Source organism: Gallinula chloropus (assembly GCF_964237585.1).
Source record: "Gallinula chloropus genome assembly, chromosome: 18".
In the NCBI taxonomy this organism is placed as follows: Eukaryota; Metazoa; Chordata; class Aves; order Gruiformes; family Rallidae; genus Gallinula; species Gallinula chloropus.
The window spans coordinates 5,242,018-5,263,135 of NC_140103.1; the positions used below are offsets into that span (position 1 = coordinate 5,242,018).

The 21,118-nt window shown below is 46.9% G+C and overlaps 1 protein-coding gene across 1 annotated transcript; it reads left to right on the plus strand.

Annotated features, from left to right (window-relative positions):
• Window positions 1-21: 21 nt before the first annotated feature.
• On the plus strand, window positions 22-20,084 carry ADAMTS13 (ADAM metallopeptidase with thrombospondin type 1 motif 13; the record flags this gene model as incomplete). Its single annotated transcript, XM_084272570.1, has 29 exons — window positions 22-96; window positions 436-502; window positions 1,321-1,604; window positions 1,751-1,892; window positions 2,223-2,362; window positions 3,111-3,194; window positions 3,280-3,404; window positions 4,178-4,324; window positions 4,621-4,755; window positions 5,303-5,453; window positions 6,124-6,231; window positions 6,655-6,806; window positions 6,920-6,983; window positions 7,532-7,658; window positions 7,881-8,032; window positions 9,359-9,479; window positions 10,130-10,210; window positions 10,465-10,646; window positions 11,083-11,218; window positions 12,923-13,052; window positions 13,805-13,994; window positions 14,479-14,596; window positions 14,909-15,038; window positions 15,974-16,178; window positions 16,672-16,975; window positions 17,351-17,497; window positions 17,969-18,145; window positions 18,482-18,663; window positions 18,924-20,084. The coding sequence occupies 29 exons, from the start codon at window positions 22-24 to the stop codon at window positions 19,080-19,082; spliced, it is 4,215 nt and encodes a 1,404-aa protein (XP_084128696.1). The 3' UTR covers window positions 19,083-20,084.
• Between the last annotated feature and the right edge of the window lie 1,034 nt (window positions 20,085-21,118).

The window sequence follows — 21,118 nt, forward strand, 5'->3', positions numbered from 1 at the left end:
GGTGGTTGCGATTCCTCCAGCATGATCGTCAGCTTGACGATCCGGGCGCTTGTGATGCTCCCTTTGGGCTTCTGCTGGCCGCCGGCTTTCCAAGAGGTGAGTTTGACCTCCAGAAAACACAGTTTCCAGGAAGCCTTTGTTATTTCTAGGAAAAAAAAAAAAGAAACAAACCAAAACCCAAAAAACAAGAGACAACACAACGTGTTCTAAGCCAAAATCCATCAGCCCTCGCTAATCATAGAAGATAAAGCTGTTTCCTCTGGGTGGCTGTTGTGCAGCCCATGCTTAGTGCAAAATAGAGCCATGAGAACTTGGCGTTGGTAGGTGTTGAGTTGTTCGCTGGCGTGCCTTCCAGGCTGGGTTCAGTGAAGTGAGAGTCTTGTATCCACTTGTTTTTCTTTAAAAAAACCCTTAAAGCTATTCTTCTTCTTGCAGAAATTTCTCCGAGCTTTGGAGGCAGAAGATGTTTTCTCCTATTTTGGAGCCAGCTCAGTGTCTGATGGTATGCAGGGCTCCTTTCTTCTTGAGTTGGGAACGTGGCTGTCAGTGTATTTCTAATCCCATACATTTGGTAATGCTCAGAACACTTATTAACAAACCCTGATCCGACAAGTATTTGCCATTTCTGAGTCACATTACTCAGGCAACCCATGTTTCAGTGAGAAAGCAGTTGAAGATCTGGGTCAGTATTTAAAAATCTGCTGAAGTAGATATGTCTGTTTGCACATCTCTCTTGCAGTCTTCATTCTCTGTACTGGTATTTTTTGAGGAGATTAACAGATCCAGGTGGTCTGAGTGAGGAGCTTTAGACTAAGAACAGCTTTAAATGCACTTGATCAGGTTTTTGAAATAAACATGTGAAGAGACCAGTAATCTGGGTCTGGGTTGATGGTACTTCAGAGTAAAGATATGTTTTAATTCTGAAATCCTTAGAGCAAGGATGTTGTCTATTTGTGAGTTCACCTAGTGCCCATCCCAGTGTCTCTGTCTGGATTGGAATGATTTTTCACTCAGTAATACTTAATAGCTGAGCAAGTAAAGTGAACTATTCTCCTTCTCAAGAGAGCAAAAGCACTGATAAATCAGGAGCCAGTTTCAGAGCTGCTGTCTCTTCCCAACCAGGTTATCCTTACTTTCAAAGACAGGAAAGTGTAGAAGTTCTTTGGCTGTTGGCACAATGACCCTGAAAGGCCACAGTTGTAACTTGGAGAGTGTATTTTCCTAGAGATCAGTTCTTTTTTTTTTTTTTTTTTTCTGTGTATCATCATTCCTCATAACTGTTCCCCTTGTTCTGTTCTGGTCTTGTTTCATTTCTTTCAGTACCTGAGTTTGTTATTGCTGAGCCAACTTGCCCTTGTAGGACAGAGCAGATGGGGCTGATGTCTTGTCAGATTCGACACTGCTCCATTGAGGCCTGGGGAGAACTCTATGCCTTCGAGTTTCTGGAGGATCATGCCCTCTTTTCCCCTTCCTTTGTGAGCAGTCAAGTGGTGAACTCTTCCTTTAGCTTACTGAAGCGATACTCAGGCGGCTGCTTTGCTGGTGGAAATCCACTGCAACCTCCCGGGGCGAAGGGTAGAGTCACTTACTGTGAAGGGCAGCTGGTGAGTAGGCACTGAACTTATTCCCACAAGCATTTACAGCCCTTGTAGATTCGCAGCTTGATGCACTGAAGGTGTGTGAACCATCCATTCAGTAAACCTGAGCATGTCTTTGGAATAACTCAGAGATGGAATTTCATCTCCTTTAGCAAGGAGTCGTCTTTGCAGATGAGGAAAAGATTCATATCAGACCTGTCAGAAGCAAAGATATGGCCCTGCTGAAGGACCTCAGCTTCTCCAGACCCCACATTCTCTTCAGAAGTGCTGCAAGAGGGGAAAATACAGCAAGAGGTAATGTATGTGGAGGGGAAGTGCTGCTTGTTCTGCTTGGAGAAGCTGTCTTCTGTCTAATGCTTCCACCACAGTGTACTTGACAGATGTTTCTTGACTCACTGAGGTGTAACTAGTGTGGTTTTGTTTAGGTATTTGTTATTTTGGTAGCCTGTGGTAAGGATGCTGGCAAGTGAAAGAAAGCAACCCAAGTGAGAAACCTGAACTAACAACTGGGGGAGTGATCTTGCAGCTGGATAGTTCTAGTCTTCCAGGGAACTGGAGTGGATCTGTAGGACCTTTTACGTTGTCTTGTGTTTTACACACCCTGTGTCCCTTTGTGCTGTCCAGCAGGGCAGTTTCCTCCTCGCCTGCAGAAGAGGGCTGAGGGAGCTGTCAAACATTTGGAGCTGATGGTCGTGGCAGGCCCAGATGTTTACTTGTACCACAGAGAGGACACAGAGCGATATGTTCTTGCCAACCTGAACATTGTGAGTAGCTTTCTGTTTGGATTTGCTGTCCCAGTGTGAGAGTTGATGGTGTCACAGGCAGACAGACCTCTCTGAGTGCACTTCCAGAGGTGTTTGTGGTTATCTGCTCCTTGTAGGGAGCACTGCTTTCATGTAGGGTGTTCTTCTCTGCTTCTCTTGGCACTGCAGGGCAAACTTTCCCTTGTACAAGGAGCTGCATGAGGAAAAGTGGATGTCTGAAGCTTTGGGGTTGTAGCCTTAAAGCCCATGTGGAAAACATGGCTCTTCCTTTCCGTTTCCAATGCCATTATATGTCAGATCCAGTAGCAGGAGTTTTATTGCCAGAGCCTTGTTGCTTTCAATGAAGTTGAACCAGACCCATTGAATTCATATTAACATTTCAAAGTTTTACAGAGAGTTTCTCTCAATGGCTCCCTTTGCTATTATTAAGGATTTGGTTATGCATTTCTCTGTGAATATTGCAAAAAGAGTCTTTAGCATTCCCTCTCCCTACCCTATCAAACTCTTTTCCATGCATATTTTCTCTCTGCTTCAGAGCATCTGACAAGTCTAACAGCAGATCTCATCTGTTGACAGATTTATTTACATTTGTAGTGCATATTTTAATGTTGTACTTCCTGGTGATTCTATAGTTGCCCCTTATGTCACAGGGTGTGTTACCTCTAATGAAGGCAGCCCTGTTACTGTGAGCAGGTAGTGGGAGTCACTGAGGTCCCTTCTTTACTGAATCCTTTGTGTGCCTTAACAGGGGGCAGAGCTGCTGAGAGATGCCTCGCTGGGTGCTCATTTCAGGGTTCATCTTATGCAGATGCTTGTTTTGAGGGAACCAGAGGTAAGCAGGGAGGACTTTGTTCAGGTGTTGTCCAGGGGGCTGCTAAAAGCTGAACGAAGTGTACAGACATGTGCCTTCACTCTAGGCAGAGGTAAACATCACAACAAACATCACCTCCTCGCTGATCAGTGTTTGTGAGTGGAGCAAGAAGGTCAACCCCCAGAACGACTCTGACCCCCAGCATGCTGACATTGTCCTCTACATCACCAGGTACTGCAGCTCCCCTGCCCTGGGAAGGGACTGGAAACACAGCTCTTGGTGTCTGGCTGCCAGCACAGGGACAGAGATTTGCCTTCCAGCAGCTTGGCATCACAGAGGCTTTGCAGTAGAAGTTGGTTCTCCCGTTTGGGGTTGATTCTCTTGCTGTCAGTGTAATGCAGCCAGCCAGCAGTGCTGTTCCTGAAGGAACTGGAATATTCCTCAAGCACTGAACATCCAGACTTGAGCAGACATTTCGTGCTTACAGAGCAGCCAAGCCCACTGCAGCTTTTTGTGGGCAGAAAAGTCAAACAGTAACTGGAAGTGACAACCCACAGGTGTTTTCTACAGAAGATCGAGTGCTACCCTGACCCAGGCAATTTGCTTTACTTTCAGACTCCCTGCTCTAAATTGCCTTGGCTAAATGTGTCCAGTGCAAGCTTTTCTGGAGCGTATTGGCTTTATTTTGTGCTCTTTCCTCAAAGAGATGATGATACTGCTCTGTCTTTTACAAATAGGCTTAGGTGGTTTTATTCTATTCTGCTTGTCTGGCGGCATCAGGACTTTTAAAAGTAGCATCACCACAAACTTTGAACAGTGGGCACTGGTTGGACCCTACCCCTGCCATCTTGCCTCAGGGAGTTTCATGTGTCAATAGCAGTATTAGATAGCTAGCAAATTTAGATCAGGAACATGCAGATACACTCAGTTGAATGTCTAGATCTGATGTTATTAACTGCAGTGGCTCTCTGCTCTTTCTTCTATATTTGCTTCCCTTACTTTAGGTTTGACTTGGAGTTACCTGATGGGAACAAGAAGCTCCGTGGAGTGACTCAGTTAGGTGGAGTCTGCTCCTCCTTCTGGAGCTGTGCTATTACCCAGGACACTGGCTTTGACCTTGGAGTCACTATAGCCCATGAGATTGGGCACAGGTCAGTAGGAAAGCCCACGAGTGTGTTTTATTCAGGTAAAATGTTGTCTGGTTTAAGGGATTTTGAAGAAGGAAAAGGATCTCTTGGCATAGTGGGGTTTCCCATAAATTACTCAAAACTTTTGAAAAGAGTTCCTTGTATTTCTTGCACTCCTGCATGTTCTGGGAGAGAGAAAACCTTCGTAGTAGAAGGCAAGGCTGCAGAGGGAGCTCAGTCCTTGCTGAGAGAAGAGAGTCTCTGAGGGAACCCAACTCCGGGTTTCTTCTCCTTGGGACACTGTACATCTTCTGTTGCAGTCTTGGAATCCCCCATGATGGTGAGGGGAATTCGTGCAGCAGCAGCGGTTACATCATGGGTTCAGCAGGAAACCACAACAGCATTGACCTCACCTGGTCACGGTGCAGTCGAGAGGAGTTCCTGGCCTTTGTCAGGTAAGGGAATGGTCGAGTTCTGTGTGCCAGTGTGGGAGTGGCTCCCTGTGCTTGGAGCTTCAGAGAGAGCAGGGAAAGACAAGGAATAAAATAAAATACAGTTCTTGGAAAATGAGGAACTGTGAAACGCTTGGGGTTTGTTTATTTCTCAGCACTTGTGTCTGTTGCAGAGGTTAAACCCAGTTTTTGCTTCAAGGAGCTGGAAATGGCTTTGGTTAGTGACTAACATGCCTGGGCTGTGCTGGACGCCTCAGCCTGGAAATTTTGTTTTAAAATGTCAGAGCACTGAGGTTTAAATAAGCACTGTGGGCTCTGAGCTGGCTGGGTGAGGAACAGGCATGAGTTTCAGTTATAACTTCAGCAGCAGGGAATTGTGAGCATCTCCAGGCAGCTGCTGCAGCTAAATCCATCACAGCCCACAGTAAGCATGTGTTGTCTGGGAAAGCAACAGCCAACTCCCAGAATGAAACTCAGCAGAAGTTTGCAAACATGTCGTTGTCCTTACTGCCCACAGCTGGGAAAGTGATATTTCTTATGTCTCTATCAGCACAGGCCAAACAAACTGCTTAAATGACCTGCCGGACATGGACGGCAGCATCCCTGGATGGAAGCCTGGCTTGTACTATGGAGCAGATGAGCAATGTAAAATAGCCTTTGGGAGTGTTGCCACAGCATGCACCTTTGCTGACAGCAATGTTGTAGGTAGAAAGTTTGTCTGTCTTGCTAGGGGCAGCGGGGAAACGTTCTGGAGCCAAGATTCAGGAAAAGGGAACTGGAAGCGTTTTTTCTATAAAGGAATGGAAGGTGCTTTCCTGCCACAGATTAATTGGCAAAGAACAGACCTTCAAATACTTTTAAAATGCTTCCCTGTTCTCCATCACCTCCTTTGTCCACATAAGGCTCCTTTTAAAGTTTGCATCGTACCCAGAACCTCCTGTCTGAACAGGGGCCTGGCAGTGCCAGCTCTGGGTACCCCACTCAGGCGAGTCGTGGGTGCTGTCTTAGGGAGTTCATGGTCACTGGAGTCCTCCAGCTTCCCCTCCACTGCACAAGCACACATGGCTGAGAAATGCAGCATGGATAATAGCTGCTATCTGGACATGTTTAGTTAATGAGGGAGCACTAAGGTGGGTGAAATTGTATTGCTTTAGTTGATCAACATCTAGCATTGCAGCTAGTGCTGGTCTTCTGACACACCCACAACTTTTGGCCAGGAGCAGGAGAAAGGAAGGGACTTGATTGTACTGTCGGGTTGCTGGGGGGAAATCAACCATCCAGGGCACAGACCATTTAAGCTGAGCAGCATTTGGGACAGCTGTGTTGATGAGCTGAAGGGACTCCCTGAACTCCCTGGTTTTCTTGCCACAGCAGGACATATGTGAAATTCTCTCGTGCCACGTACAACCAGAAGACACATCCAGCTGTACTCGCCTTCTTGTCCCCCTCTTGGATGGTACTGAGTGTGGAACCAATAAGGTAAGGAGGCTGCTGAGCTGATGATCAGAAATGGGTGTGGGTGCTAAGGAACCTACAGTGAGCCATTCTTGGTGGCACTTGCTGTCCCTCGGCCAGACAATCCAGTCACAAAGTGGTACTGGCTGATCGTGGTGTTTCCACCTTGTCTGTATCTCTGGAGTTGCTTTGCAGGTCCCTAGCTCAATATCTGAGCTTTCCTTCAATGCTTTGCTTTCTACTTTAAATGGCCTGTCATCTCTGTTTTAACTCCAGCCTCGTGTGAGACTATAATGAGGATTGAGGCTCTCCCAGGCTCTCCTCATTCACCTAAGGATTCTCCTTTACAGTCTGGCCTTTGAAAAGATGGGGTGCTACCCCTGTAGATCCCAGCCCTGCTGGGCTTGCTGTGGTGCTGCAGCCAATTTTCTGTGTCCTTGGTCTTAGTGGTGCTGGAAGGGACGGTGCAGCTCTCTGGAAGAACTGAACCCCATGGCTGTAGTCCACGGGCAGTGGTCTGGCTGGAGCCCCTTCTCCTCCTGCTCCCGCAGCTGCGGAGGTGGAGTTGTGATAAGGCAGCGGTTCTGTAACAACCCCAGGTAAGAGGTGGGGAGCTGGGGAGTCTGCAGTGCCCTCAGGGCCAAGGAGTCTGCCTCCTGCTCTGTGCTTGGGACAAACCTGCCTCTCAGGAGCTCTTTTCCTGTCATTCCAGGCCTGCTTTTGGGGGGCAGGAATGCCATGGCACCAGCATCCAAGTGGAGATGTGCAATACTCAGGTAATGAAGCCGATGGCATCTTCTGAGCTTGCTTCTTAATGCTGTCTAGCCCTTTGAGAGCTGTATGGCTTGGGACTGTACTTCTCACAGCTGATTGCTTTGGGAAGGAGGTCTAAAGATCTGGCATCAAGCCTCCATCTGTCTGATGACAGGAGAGGTATTTGTTGCACTGTGTCGGAAGACAGCAGTATTATTTAATAGCATTGTTCACGTGTAATGAAGCATTTTCTTTATGCCTGCATAGCAGGACAGACACTGAGAAAACAGTGACTCACCTAATGATAAATTCCTTCAGAGGGACATTCTTATATCGTCCCTATTTTCCTCATCTACTTATTTTGTATAAAAAGCGAAGATAGCAGCTTCCAAACACAATTATCTGCATATCCCACAGCCTCCCTGTAAAGAAGTTTTCTTTATTTGCAGTTGTGTTGGTGTTCTACTTACCAGCCACTGCTTTCTGTCATTAGCTAGCAGGTAAAATGCTGCTTGGGATTTCTGCTCAGTAAGTTCCTTTCATTGCCTGTACAATTCTCTCTGGGATGTAGGCCTGTTCGATGACCCAGCAGGACTTTATGGCTGAACAATGTGCAGCAACAAATCTGAAACCACTGTATCTCACTGTGGAAGCACCATCCTTTTATACCTGGACTTCTGCTGTTGGTTTTGCCAAAGGTAAGGGAAGCCTGACAAACAATGGTTTCCTTGTAAAGGGGAGTGCTCGTGGCCCTGTCTGTACTTTGAGGTCAAAAGGCTGTTTCACCAGTTGTTTCAGTTTTCAGGTGAAACCTGGGTGCTCTTTTTGTCAGATCCTTTTGACTTCTTTCCCTTGCTTGGTGGTCAGCCACATGCCCTTCAGAAGTGTAACTCCTTTCTCCTCCTGCCTGCCTCCTCCAGGGGACATGCTGTGCAAGCACATGTGCAGGGCTGTTGAAAATGAATTCATGATAAGCCGCGAAGGCAGCTTCATAGATGGGACTAGATGTGAGCAGGATGACACTGGTGATCACCATGGGGCTTTCAATCTGTGTGTGATGGGAAGCTGCAGGGTAAGTAATGGGGAGCCCAGGTGAACCTTGGATGTGTATCTGCCCCAAAGGAGTCAGTTTACCAAGAGCAGGGGGAAAAAAGTGTCCCAAACAACAGAATGAGCTCTTCTAAAAAGAAGAGTTTTGTTCTTAGCTTATTGGAAGGGGTCCAGCAGCTCTGCTGATTGGCATCCAATGCCCTCTGGATAAGCATTCTGCTAATTATGCAGTAGGTACGTAAGACTATTGATCCCTAATCCAAGAAGCAATTGGTTTATGAGTTGGCTGAGGAGACATCATTAGCTGTTTTGGGTGGTATAAATAGCCCTAGAAAATGCTAACTCTGTTGGAGAAGAGTCATTGAACATACCAGCTCAGTGGCAAAGTAAGGAGTAAACCTGGGGAGTGTAACTTGAGGAATTGACTGTTGCAGTATCACTAATCAAAACTGAAGTCTAAGAGGGTGGGTTTTTCCTTCTGGACTGGACATGAGGCATTATTTCATGATGAACTCGAATACAACTCCCCCGCGCTGTCTGCGTTTTAGGAACTGCTCAGCGCTGACCTGGTTGTGTGTTTTCTGTTGTTTCTTTACATTCCCAGAATACACTTTTGGCATTTTATGTTTTTCTCATTATCCTCCTTTTCACCATGGTTTGCGATGCATTTCCACCCTATGAACAGCAGAGGGTGCAGGCATAATCCGTTCTGATTCCTGCTGTTCCATTGGCAACAGGGATAAATATGTTATGGCAGCATCCAAAGCCTGGGATCAGTGCCTCTAGCGTAAATTCAGCAGTTGCACATGTTTTGCTGCTAAGCCTGCTGAGATCCTCCTGTAGCTTTGTGTAAATTAGTCTTGTTCATGGGAATGAAGATAGAATCTCTCTCTGAGCTCCATGGAACTGAAGGCCAGGCTGAAGGATATGAGCTGGGTTTGGGCTTTGGGGAGCTAAAGATTCCTATAGAACTTGCCATTCATGCTTACTGTTCTCACAGGCTTTTTTTTGTTTCTTTTTCCCTTCTCTCCCCTTCTAGAAATAATCCATAGGAGAAAGGTAGTGCAGAGCCTTTGTTTTAGGCCATGGGAGAAAACTTTCTGCATTTCTTATGGGAAAGAAAATGTCACACTATTAATGAAACTTGTGCTCTCAGCTAAGAATTTCCAATCCCTGGCTTTGCATACTGTTGTATGGTGGCAGATCTAGGTGCAAAGGCACCTTTGTCTAGCTTGTCTTCATAAATTCAAATTGCAAGTGAAACAGGCAGTCTCAGGAATTAGGTGATGTTGCTTTCGTTCATTTGTTTGCTTCTCAGAATTCTTGACCGACTCTCCCCTTTGCTCAGGCATTTGGGTGTGATGGCCAGATGGACTCCAAGAAGATAACAGACTCTTGTAAGGTCTGTGGGGGTGATAATACTACTTGCACTGAAGTGACTGGATCCTACACAGAAGGAAAAGCTAAAGGTGTGTATTCCTCACTCTCAGGCTCAACGTTCCGGTACTGTTTGTATGCTGTGTACCAATCCTCTGTATGTGAGTTCTTGTCTCTGCTTCTGCTTGATTTGATTTTCTGGAGGATGTGGCAGAGAGAAGGCAGGTCAGATCTGTAGCATGGAGGTAGCTGTTGTGTGGGCATAGTGACTTTTGTGGTCATGCTTCTTCTCTGGATGTGGACAGAAATGCAGCCACCTGAGAAGTACAGCAAGTTACTGGGAGCTGTGTCAGATTCTTCCCGAGATGTTAAACATCCATTTGGAGAACTGATCTGGCACTTGTAGTAGCACATACAGATATTAGCAGAGCTCATAAAAAGAACAAAAGCAGCAAGATGAGGATGGGATGTAGAATTCAGCTCAGCTTTGCTCACTGTATTCACCAGCACTTTGTTCAAGCCAGGCTGTGAGAGCTGAGGCTGCTGGCCCCCGCTGTGGTACCCTTATCGTATCCTTACCTGTTCTGTGTTACCTCTCTAACCCCTCTCAGCTTTGTTACTGCCTTTGTTGTAAGGCTGGCAATGCTGGTGAGGTGAAGAGGGGGTGATCTGTAACCTCCAGCCTTTTTGAGAGGTATGATAACGGAAGGTGACCATGTCTTCTTTCATTCCATTCTTCCAGAGTACGTTACGTTCCTCTCCCTGCCTTATAACGCCACCATGGTCCGTGTCACCAATCGGAAGCCACTCTTCACACATCTGGGTGAGCTGAGTGGAAGGGAGAAGAGGGGCTGCAGGCAGGGCTAAAGCAAGCTTGTAAAATCAAGAAAATAGAATTTGGGAGGGAGGGAAGTTCTTGGTGTGGTGTTTTGTGGGATGCTGTCCAGTGGGGAGTGGTAGAAGTCGCCCTCTTTGGGATGCCTGTCTTAGATCGAAGTGGTTTCCAACAAATGGGCAGTTGTAGCTGCCAGCACCACGTCATATCTCTTACTCTGACTGCTACTTCTGCTCCTCTAGCTGTGAAGGTTAAAGGAGAGTATGTGGTTGCTGGAAAAGGAAAAATCTCACTGAATGTCACCTATCCGTCAGTTCTGGAGGACAGCCAGATCAAATACAAAGTGTTTCTTACCAAGGACAACCTGCCAAGCCTGGAGGAAATCCATGTAGATGGGCCAACACAGGAAGAAATTGAAATACAGGTAAATTAAAATAGCAGAGTTGGAAAGGGGCCAGTCAGAACTGGCCAGGCTGAGTTTGTAGCTCTGCTGCAGTGCAGAATCCAGGCGTGATAGCTTCGTGTCCAAGGCCACTGGAGATGGTGTTTACTAAGAGTGATGGTGTTGCTGCTCTTGGGAAAAGTGAAGGGCTGGCTGCCCACAGGCATTCTGCAGGTCTGAGGGCTGGCTGTGGGGAGGAGCATACAGAGTTCATACTTTTCCTTGCCTTCATGGTTTTTTCAGTGCCCTGTGCACAGAATTCCCAGGGTCAGTCCTCTGACTGCATCTGGTAGGAGCTGAGAGTTGCAGCTTTGGTGCTTGGGGTTGGATGGAAAAGGGAGACTAGATTCTCTTACCTCCATGCCAAGAAATGAGTCTGAGTTCATTTGTGCATTGACCAGAGCTTTTCCTTAACCAGGTCTATCGGAGGTATGCAAAGGAGCATGGCAATGCCACCAACCCAGACATCACCTTCAGCTATTTTGTCCCCAGAGAGAACCTGACCTATGTGTGGATTCCTCAGCAGGGGCCGTGTTCAGTGACCTGTGGGGAAGGTGAGGCAGCAGGACTCAGTCTTTGCTTTTTATGGAGATCTGGGCATGCTTCTAATCTGGGTGGCTCCCAGCCAGCCAAACCTTTACCCTGTGGGCTCTCCTGGGCTGACTGAAAGAAATGTGACATCAGTGCTGGGTGCCTGGTTAGCACTTATGAAACAACTCAACTGAATTTAAAAGCAAATCACTGAAAGAGAGCTCCAGTTGCCAGTGTTAAACAGGACCAAGGGAAGGAGTGGTACAGCTTTTGGAGTCAGATTAGCAAATCAGCAGTTGAGCTGAATCATCAAAAAGATAGCAAAAATGTTTGATCATGAAGAGGATTTTAAAGTAGGTTTTAACTGAACTCTTGATTTTAAGACTAAATAATTTTCTCAGATTTTTCTGAGTTATTGAAGGCTGTAATTTGAAGTTGGCGAAACATCAGAAGTCTGAGACCAAAGTGGTATCTGGTGTCTAAAGCCTCAGAGCTAATTATAAAACTTCCTTCTTAGAATTCTATTCCTGTGCTATGGCTAATCCTTTCTGTCTCCCTCCAGAAATCATAATACAGATTGGAACAGATCACTTTGGTAGACGGTTTGACATCTTGTTTACCAGATAATACAGATAACACTGGCAAGCCTCTGAAGACTTTTATGACAGGGATTTAGCAAATACCTTAATGAATACTTATGGAAGTCAGTCTACAGGACTAGTTATGTCTGGAGAGATTTCCTCCAGCAGATTCCCCAGGTGAGCTGGTTGCTGAAACCCTGAAGTAAGTGCTGTAGGGCCTCCCAGCTAATGCAATTACAAACAGAAAAGAAGAATAAAAGGGAAAGCTGAGGTTTAAAATAACAAAAAGTTGAGCATCTGAGCTGAAATTGCATCTTGAGAGCTGAAAGTGATGCTCAGGCCCTCCTTACCAGTAAGAGGAGGGTAGTGAAAAGGTAACATTGCTGGTTGACTCTTACATTTGCTTCACAGGGTCATGGTCCTTGAGATGCAGGAATGGCTGCCTGACTCTGGGCAGCTCATTCACTTGTAAGGAGAGATTTCACAGCTTTGCTTGTAACTTCTTTGCATTTGGATTCTCACCCATTTCTAGCTGTTAGGTTCAGTATTGTTAAAAACCTTGTTTATAGCTGTAGTTTATGAATACTTCATTTCTTTCATGTCACAGGCACTGCAAGCCTGTGTTTTCTCTCCCAGTACCCCTAGAATAGTTTTGGATGTTGATGATCACTCTGAGGGCACTGGCACACTGCTGCCTGCTGTGTGAAGCCTGCATGGTGTTGTTACATGATTAGCTCTGCAGAATGTCATTAAAACATGGCTGACCACTACAGCTTGTCAGCAACCTGTCGTGCATCAGTCAGGCATCAAGATCATTAGAAGTAATTTGGAGCAAATTAAGATTGATGGCCTTGTTCTTGCAAACAGCCAGGTCAAAGCAATCTTTCTGTTTTGTCAGTGGATTATCCATCAAACTTCTCATCTTCTGGGGTGTTCAGCATGGAATGTCACTTTCAAACTCTTGTGGAACCTTTATACCAGAAATAAGGGGATTGTGTGTTTATAGAAAGTCTGTATTCCCAATTATATCAGCTTTCCTACACAGGTAACTTGGGTAAAGTGAAATGACAGCATCTTCCTAGCACAATAGAGGTGAAATGTTCACTTTGCAACTTTCTTTTCTTTCCTTTTCCTTTTGTATGCCAGGGATACAACCAGTGGATCATGTGTGCTTTGACCAGACAAAGAATGAAATAACAGAGGATCAGCAGTGTCTGGAGCTCCCACAGCCCTGTTCAGAGCACAAGCCCTGTGCCATGGAGCCGTGCCCATACAGGTTGGTGTTCCTGGAAGCTTAGCTGAATTCTTGCTTCACTTCTGCTTTCTCTGCCAGCTACCCCAGCAGTTTCATTTGCATTGTGCAAGACGGAAAATAGAGGGATGAAGTAGTTTCTTCCTAATTACAAATGTGTAGCACATCCCAAACCATGTTCTGTCTTTCCTGGTCCCATGAGGTAATTGAGATGTCATCTGAATGAATGGGAGATAGTCCTTTTGATATTTCACAGTAGTCTGCTAAATGGAAATGCTTTGGGGGCATGGCCAGAAGATGACATCTGCTCACATCCTTTCCAAGACTGTGCCAACAAATATTAGATCTTACTGTGGAAGAGACCCTTGTGTTAATTAGACTGGAAATATGAGCTTGCAGTATGAGCTAGGGAGCCTGCTTTGGCAGGGGGGTTGGACCCGTTGATCTCTCGAGGTCCCTTCTAACCCCTATGATTTTATGATTCTGTGACAGAGGACCAGGAGCCAAACCTGCCCAGATGATCTCATAGATGGTTTATTTCTAATAAAAAGTGATTGTACTATGAATTGTAGCTCTTTAGCTTATTTGTTAGTCCTAGAGAGCTGTTGGTACAAGGGCTTGAACTTCCAGCAGTTGTTCTCTGTCACATCCAGGCTCTTGGAATAGAGAAGCTGAATGAATACTCTGTACCATCCATTTCTGCATTCAGTGGCATGAGTAATAAACCTCTATGATCTTGATAAGAAAATGGGGTGTTACAATTACTTCCCATTTAGGTGGAAGATATCACAGACAGCTGAATGCTCTGCTGTCTGCGGAACTGGAGTTGCCCAGCAGAATCTGACCTGTGTTCAGTTTCATGATGGATTGGAGACTGTTGTGGATGACAGCTTGTGCCCAGCAGAAGAAAAACCCCTCCCCGTGGTGCCATGTGTGGTTAATGTCTGCCCTTTAGGCTGGGACAAAGTGAGTCTGATTGAGGGCAACTGTTGACTATGTACCTTCTTAAGGTCTCCTTCCAGAGTCCAGCAAAAGCAGAAAAAGAAATAAGCCCATGTCTACTGGTAAACACCTCACTGGCAAACAGAGAGGCTCTGATATGGTGGGGAGGATTGCTAGCAGGGAAGAGGGCTTCTCAGCATAGCATCCCTAGTCCAAATCTGTACTGGGGAACCACTGCCAGGTTTGCATTCACAGATGGGGAAGAGACTGTGTTAGGCATCTGCAGTCTCAGGTAGCTCTCAGGAGGGGCCTTTGCTGTTGGATGTCCTTAGCTATCCCTAACACTTCTGTGTTCTGAAGAAAACGGAGAAAGAGCTTAAATGTGCCTCTTTCTTCAATGACAGCAAATATGTTGTAGTCTTGGATGTATCCCCTGGTTTTGTTACACTGGGACTGGTGTGGAAAGCGGGTGCCAATATCAGTCTGGCTCTTTTTGCTCTGTTCTGAGGAGGAAGACACACACTTGCTTCAGACTTCGGAGTCACTTGGGCATACCCAACTGGAAAATCAGACCGTGTATGTGTGGACCCCTCTAGCTGGAGAGTGTTCAGTCTCCTGTGGGAGAGGTGAGACCTTTCGGTGCTGCAGGGAAATGTTACGCAGCTGTAGACATGAGCTCAGTGCCCAGGAACCTCAGGTCTCCTCCCCTCAAGTCTGAAGTGGCTGTGTAGCTGTGGTCACAATTTTTTTCAAGTCTGGAAGAGGTGAGGAGGCCTGGCTCACGCAGGGAGTAGTTTAGAGGTTGGCTGGCTGGGGATGACTTGGGAGGATGAGTGTGATAAGCAGGGCTTGGGCAGAGTTCACTTGGTTTTTACACATGTGTGTGACTGATGCTGGTTTATTTTCAACCCTTGCTTGTAAGATTGCTTCCCTTCTAGGTGAGACTCAGCTGCACTATGTATGTGTGTCTTTTGACACCAAAGAAGAAACCCAAGAAGAAAACTGTCATCCAGTGCCAAAGCCAGAGAGCAGGATGGAAGTCTGTGATCTCAGTCCCTGCCCACCAAGGTAAAGCAGTTGCCAGGAGGTAACAAGTCAGTGAGAGGTCTTTTCTTCCTCTCTCCATGTCCAGGGACATGGTAGAGCTGCCCTGAGGATGTTACCTTCCTCTCCCCTGCTTTGAAAGGCCAGACAAATGCAAAACCAGTAGCAGTCATCCAAACTTGGTAAATTAACGTGGTCTTTTCCTGGACTGGTATATTGTCAAGTAGAGCTAAGTGAAGTCCGAGTCCAGGGAAATAGTGAAAACCCTTGTTACCCTGGGGAAGTAGGAAGAAATCCATAACATCTGTGTATGTTCCACACAACATCAAGAAAAGGTAGCTAGGATGAAATGCTTGGTGGATTTGGGATAGCTGCTCTGTGAACTGAAGGAAATTGATAGCGCCTTCCTTGGGATTTATGGTGTTGCAGCCTGCACTTGGTGGGGTCACTGGTGATCTCTCAAACATGAACCAGTGTGCATGTGTACATTAACACAATTCCAGGTGTACTTCCATAGCCTGGTTTCATTTAAAATCCAGGGAAGATGGGTGACAGCTGGATGGCTGCACTGTTCCCAGCTGGCATTTCAAAATGGGCTCCTGCAGTTTCTGATCTGACTGTTGGAAGTGGTGTGTGTTTTGGAGGGAGGTAAGATTGTTTTGGCAGTTAAGCCTGTTTCTGTCACCCTGGAGAAGACTGTGATGGATGTAGGGTAGGACTTAATGTATATTTTGAGTCTGTGGGCTTCTTGTAAAATGTGAATGCCTCCTGTCTGGGTCCAACTCCAAACCTGCTCCAGACCACCCACCCTTGCTTCAAAGGCTGCATGAGGTGGAGGGGTGAAGAGAGCAGCAGAGAAGCAGGAAGGATGAGGGAGCTGCAGTGCATTCTCTACAGTGAGAGATAGTAGAGGGGGAGGATTCATCACTAACTTAATTTTTCTCTTCCTTGTCTGTCAGATGGAAGGTAGCCCCAGCTGGTCCCTGTTCCTCCAGCTGTGGGCTTGGCTTAGCTGTTCAGTTGGTCACCTGTGTGCAGATGCAGCAAGGCAAGGAGATTACGCTGGAGGAGCGTTTGTGTCCTGTGGCAGAGAAGCCCCTTACCAGCATCCCCTGTGTCATCCGGATGTGCTCTTACGAGTGGAGCTTCAGCGAGTGGACAGAGGTATCTGCTCCTCTTCAGGTGCAGCACTTGGTGTCTAGTGCAAGCAGTTTTATAGCCACTCATTTCCCTAAAGCATGCAGGGCAGGAATACCTCTTCTGTCTGGTTTATTTACTTCCCATAGAAGTGCTAAACTGTTTCTAGGGATATTTTCCAGCCTTTACACTGCCCTGTGTTTAGCAGCCCTAGATTTGCTTCCCACATTTCTCAGGTTTTGGCTACAGTTTAAAAATGGCCTTTGACATGTTTTCTTCTGGAATGCAGATACTCTTTTGATTTCTGTGGGGGAAAGTTGTGTGCAGCTCAGAGATGTAGGCTGGAAGATTCCCTGGGAGGTGGGCCACCTTATAACTGGTGAAACTAGAGCACTGAAAGGGCAAGTGATAGAACAGCACCAGTGATCAACCTCCAGATCACGCCTGAGCCAGTAAATAGAAGTTTCTAAATATCACCAGAAACACATGTGTAAAGGCCTGTGGGTTTCTTCCTCTGCAGTGTTCAACTTCGTGTGGGAATGGCATTCAGACACGGCAGGATTTCTGCCTCAACCCGCTCACTCGTAAGCACGTGAACCCCATCTTCTGCAGGCACTTCCCCAAGGCCATTGTGGTACGTGGCTGCTCCACAGGGCCCTGTCCTCAGCCAGCAGTAGGGACCAGGTCCCCTGAAGCAGGACTGCAGACAGTGACACCAGTGCCACGTCTGACGACAGCTGCAACTGCCAAAGAGGTGAGATACAAGGACCTGGATCTTCCTCCATCTGCTGTGCCTCAGGAACAGACAGAGGAGACCAGTGGAGGTGAGGAGGTTGCTACCAGAAAGTAGAGACAGTTGCTTACTGTGTGCAGCTGCAGCTGGTCGTGGTGACCCTACTGCCATGGTGGGACTGGAGCATAGGAGGGAATCCTCCTGGTTGGGAGGGGGAACATGCTGCTCCTTCCAGCATGCCATGAGCTGTCTGTGTTGCCTGAACTCGGTGCAATGACTTCCCTGGGGTTCCCAAGTTCTTTCATCTTGGGACTCCTCGGGGCAGCAGCTGACTCTTCCCATGCTCCACCCAGATGTGGGGTGCGCTGCTGGCCTTTTTGTTCATTGTGCTGTGAGGGAATGGGAACTGTATTTCAGCAGCTGTAGTTCCCTCTGGATGTGTTTCTCCTCTGTCTCTGCTGTGCAGGTGTCTGTGGAAAGCTCTTTCTAAATGCCACCGGGGTCATCAACATGATGGGTGTAGAGAGCACCGACTGCGCTGTGGCCATCGGACGTCCGCTCGGGGAGGAGATAACAATCAGTGTCCTGGAGAGCTCCCTCAACTGCAGCGCAGGTACTGCCCAGGGTTAGCCTTTAGGGATTCCCTTGGGGAATTCTGCACCCCATTTGCTTGCCAGCCTTTGGTGCCATGAATGGTTATTGCAGCCTTGGAGCCTGTGTAACCTCTGAAACCAGTGTACAATTTATTCTCTCCCACCAAGTCTTCGCCAGATGAGACTAAATGAGGATGATGCCTTTCTTCCCACTACAGAATGGTTTCTTGGCTGTTTTGTTGGTAGATGGGAAATGAAAAGAGTTTATTGGGTTAAAGAAGCTGTTTGGTTTTGGCCTGTTATAAACCCTCTCTGTAATAAACCCTCTTGCTGGAATCGGTACTGTTGGATTAGTTAACTGGATTCTTTTTTCCTGACAGATTTTGATAAGATAGGGGAAAATGCAGGAATTACTTGATTCCAGGCGTATGTAAGACAGGTCACCTCGTTTCACTTCAAGTGTTTCCAGTCCCTGTGCTCCCCCATTCCAGGTGAGGTAGTGCTGTTTTCCGGGCGGATGATGTGGCGGACAGGCTGCAGGAAGCTCCCTTTGTCACTGATAAATTCCAGGACGAACACACTGATTGTGAAACAGCGTGTTTTGCTGCCAGGAAACGGGGTCATTCTTCAGTACAGCAGCAGAGCTGCAACTAAAAAATACTACCAAGGTACTTTACTGAAAGCTTTGCTTGTTGCTTTGGATTAAGGTACCCACGTCAAGGCCCACAGAGTTCCCTTCATTGTGGCTGCCTGTGGAAACCTTGCTTTGTTTTTAGCAGCTAATGAACCCCTTCTTGAGGAGCACTGGAATTAATACTACTTGTGCACTATCCCTCTGTTTTAAAGGCAAACCCTCTGCAGGTGTTTGCTGATGCTTGCAGGTTCCCAGATGAAAATCCTTAGAGAAACTTTTCCACCTGTGTTTAATTTAAATGATTTCTATCTTGGAGATGCTGGACACTTCTCTAAATCATTTTCTCTTCTGCTCCCTTTCCCCCCTTCAGACTGTGACAGGCAGCTGTTTGGTCCCCAAGGTGAAATAGTGAATCCTGTGCAATTGCCTGATCAACGGCAAGTAGTGTGTCGGACCTTCATCAACGTGGCTCCTCGGCATCGCATCGCTATCCGCGCCCCGTATATTGACCTGGGCAATGAAGGCAACCAAACACATTTTAATTACATCTTGGTGAGCCCAAAACCTAAAGGGGATCGTTTGGATGGGTACAAACCCATCTCCTCATTAAATGTTTCCGTCCAGGTGCAAAATTCAGTCACAGATCCCAAAGGGTCGGACTGTGGTGTGTGAATGTAGATGTGAATGAGCACTACCAGTGTCTCCTGTACTTCTTCGTATAGTGGAGTGACCAATTGTCAAGACCCCAGTATTTTGTGGGTGCTTCACTTGAAGGCTGCTATGATGTAACAGTTGGGTCTTTCTTTATGCAGGTCCGTGACGTAAGCACCATGAAGACAATGGTGTTCCATGGGAAACAGCAATTCTTCTGGCAGTCAACAGGGAGCCAAGCTGAAATTGAATTTCATGAAAATGTTAAGGAACACCAGACCAGTTTCTGGGCTGAATATCATGCTGTTGACCCCAAATAAAAGGGGCTGGGGCCACCGCACTGAGAAAGGCTGTAGTCCAGTTAGTCACTGCTGCCTGTCCACTGCTTGAGGTCACACGCCATTTAACTTCTTCACAACTGCTTCCTCATCTACTGAGTAAGAACAATAATGTCTCCTGGCTCCTGTGGGATCTCAGTTAATATTTATAAAGATTATGCAAAAGACACATAACTACCAACTGTTTAACATCTCATAGGGATTTTCTGTCCGTGCTGATTGACATTAACATGGTTTACATGTGTATAGTTAGTGACTGAGACACTGCTGCTGCAGTGTACTGTGACCTTTTTGGGTGATCATTCAGTTTCTCAGTGGGTCCACGTCCCATTTCAAACCAAAATTAGAGACACAACAGTTTCTGTGCCCAGGAGGGTAGCACAGCACCAGGATGGGGCACTCGCAAGGCTTGAATGTTTTTGGGACTTGGCTTGACCAAGGCACAGCTGGTTTGGTTGAGCCCTGGTGACAGTTAGCTTCATATGGGAGGACTAAATGATATCCAGAGATCCCTCCCCAGCCACCCCTTCTGTGGTTCTGCTATTATAGGTCCGACAGCAATACCACTACTACTTTTATATGGGAAAATAAAAGAATTCTGTCTCAGTGATGGGTTTAGTGCCAAAACATGTTTAGTTAGATAAGAACAGTAGCCATGTGATTGATCTGCTTGTATCTTCATCTCACAGGAACTGTGCAGTTAGAGATTGTTGGGACTCTGTGATACGAGTTGTAGCAGGAAGAGGTATTTTAGAGCAGTGACAAATATTCACCCCAGTTTGACAGAAAAACATTTTTTTTAAGGTTTTTATTTAATAACTTGAACATTTAGTATCTTGAACATTGGACCATGTTTGGTCCAAATCTGTCATCCCCCTCAAAATCACAATATACTGCTTAAGGGGTCTTTTCTGCACCTGGAGCCTGGCTGGACACATCTGCCCTTGCTCTTCACGCTGGATGCAATAAATGGTTCTGCCTGGGAAGTTTTAACCCTGCTTCTGCTTTCTTTCAGTTCAGTTCTCTGACATCTTTTTACAACTGCAAAACCTTATTTTCTTCTGTTTTCTTAATAGTTGGGTTTTTTTGGTGGTTAAGCCTGGAGTTTTTTGCTTGCCAGCCTCCAGATTTACGTTCCGTTCCTGGAAGAGCTAGAAAGTAGATTCCTGAAGTGAGATCCTTGAGGAGCTGGATATATCGGCTATCCCACCGCAGTGCGTGGGTGATGCAGGCCCTGGGTCTTCATTTCCTGTCTAACAGGAGATGTTAATGAAAAGACATCCTTTCCTTAATCCTTTTCTGTAACCTTTTAGCAGACGGGATGTGTCTTCCCACCCTGCTCTGGATCCCAAGTCTCACTGCTCTGTATTGTTCCAGATCAACTACGCAGAGTCCCTGCTCTGCGGAGATGGGCTCTGGTTACGGACCATATGCTCCCTGTTAATATCCAAAAAAGTGTGGATGTCTTCAAGAGAATCAAGGCTGTTTCCCTGTACCACTTGTTTGGATCCCAACAGGTTGCCAGCTGGGCTTGCACGGCCCTACTTCCATTTTTCTCTGGAGGAAACCTGATTCCGTTCAGGTGAAGGGGAGCGTTGCCCTCTTATCTTGGGTTTTGCAAGGCTGTTAAACACGGGCTTAGACAGAAATTCCCGTTTCCCTGAGTGCATGCTGGCTGCCTGGATAACAGCATCCAGTTGTTAGCCAAGGGGAGCAGCACCCGGGGGCTCCTGTGCCCCTCCAGGCCCTGGTGTGGAGCGCACGCCTGCTCGCCTGCGTATGAATATGCACAGGCCGGGCTCTGCCCACCAGCCTTTTAATGAGAGTGACATCAAAGCCCTGCCTGCTGGAGGAGGGGACCCACAATGCAATACGCAGGCAGACGTGGAGGCAGCTCCCAGGGCCGCTGGCATCGCTGCTGCAGGCAGAGACCCTCCATTGTCAGCCCTTGGGGGGGGGGGCTGGGGGGTTGCGGGGGGGCCAGGCCCTGCGTGGGGGGTGCGGGGAGAGGCCCAGCA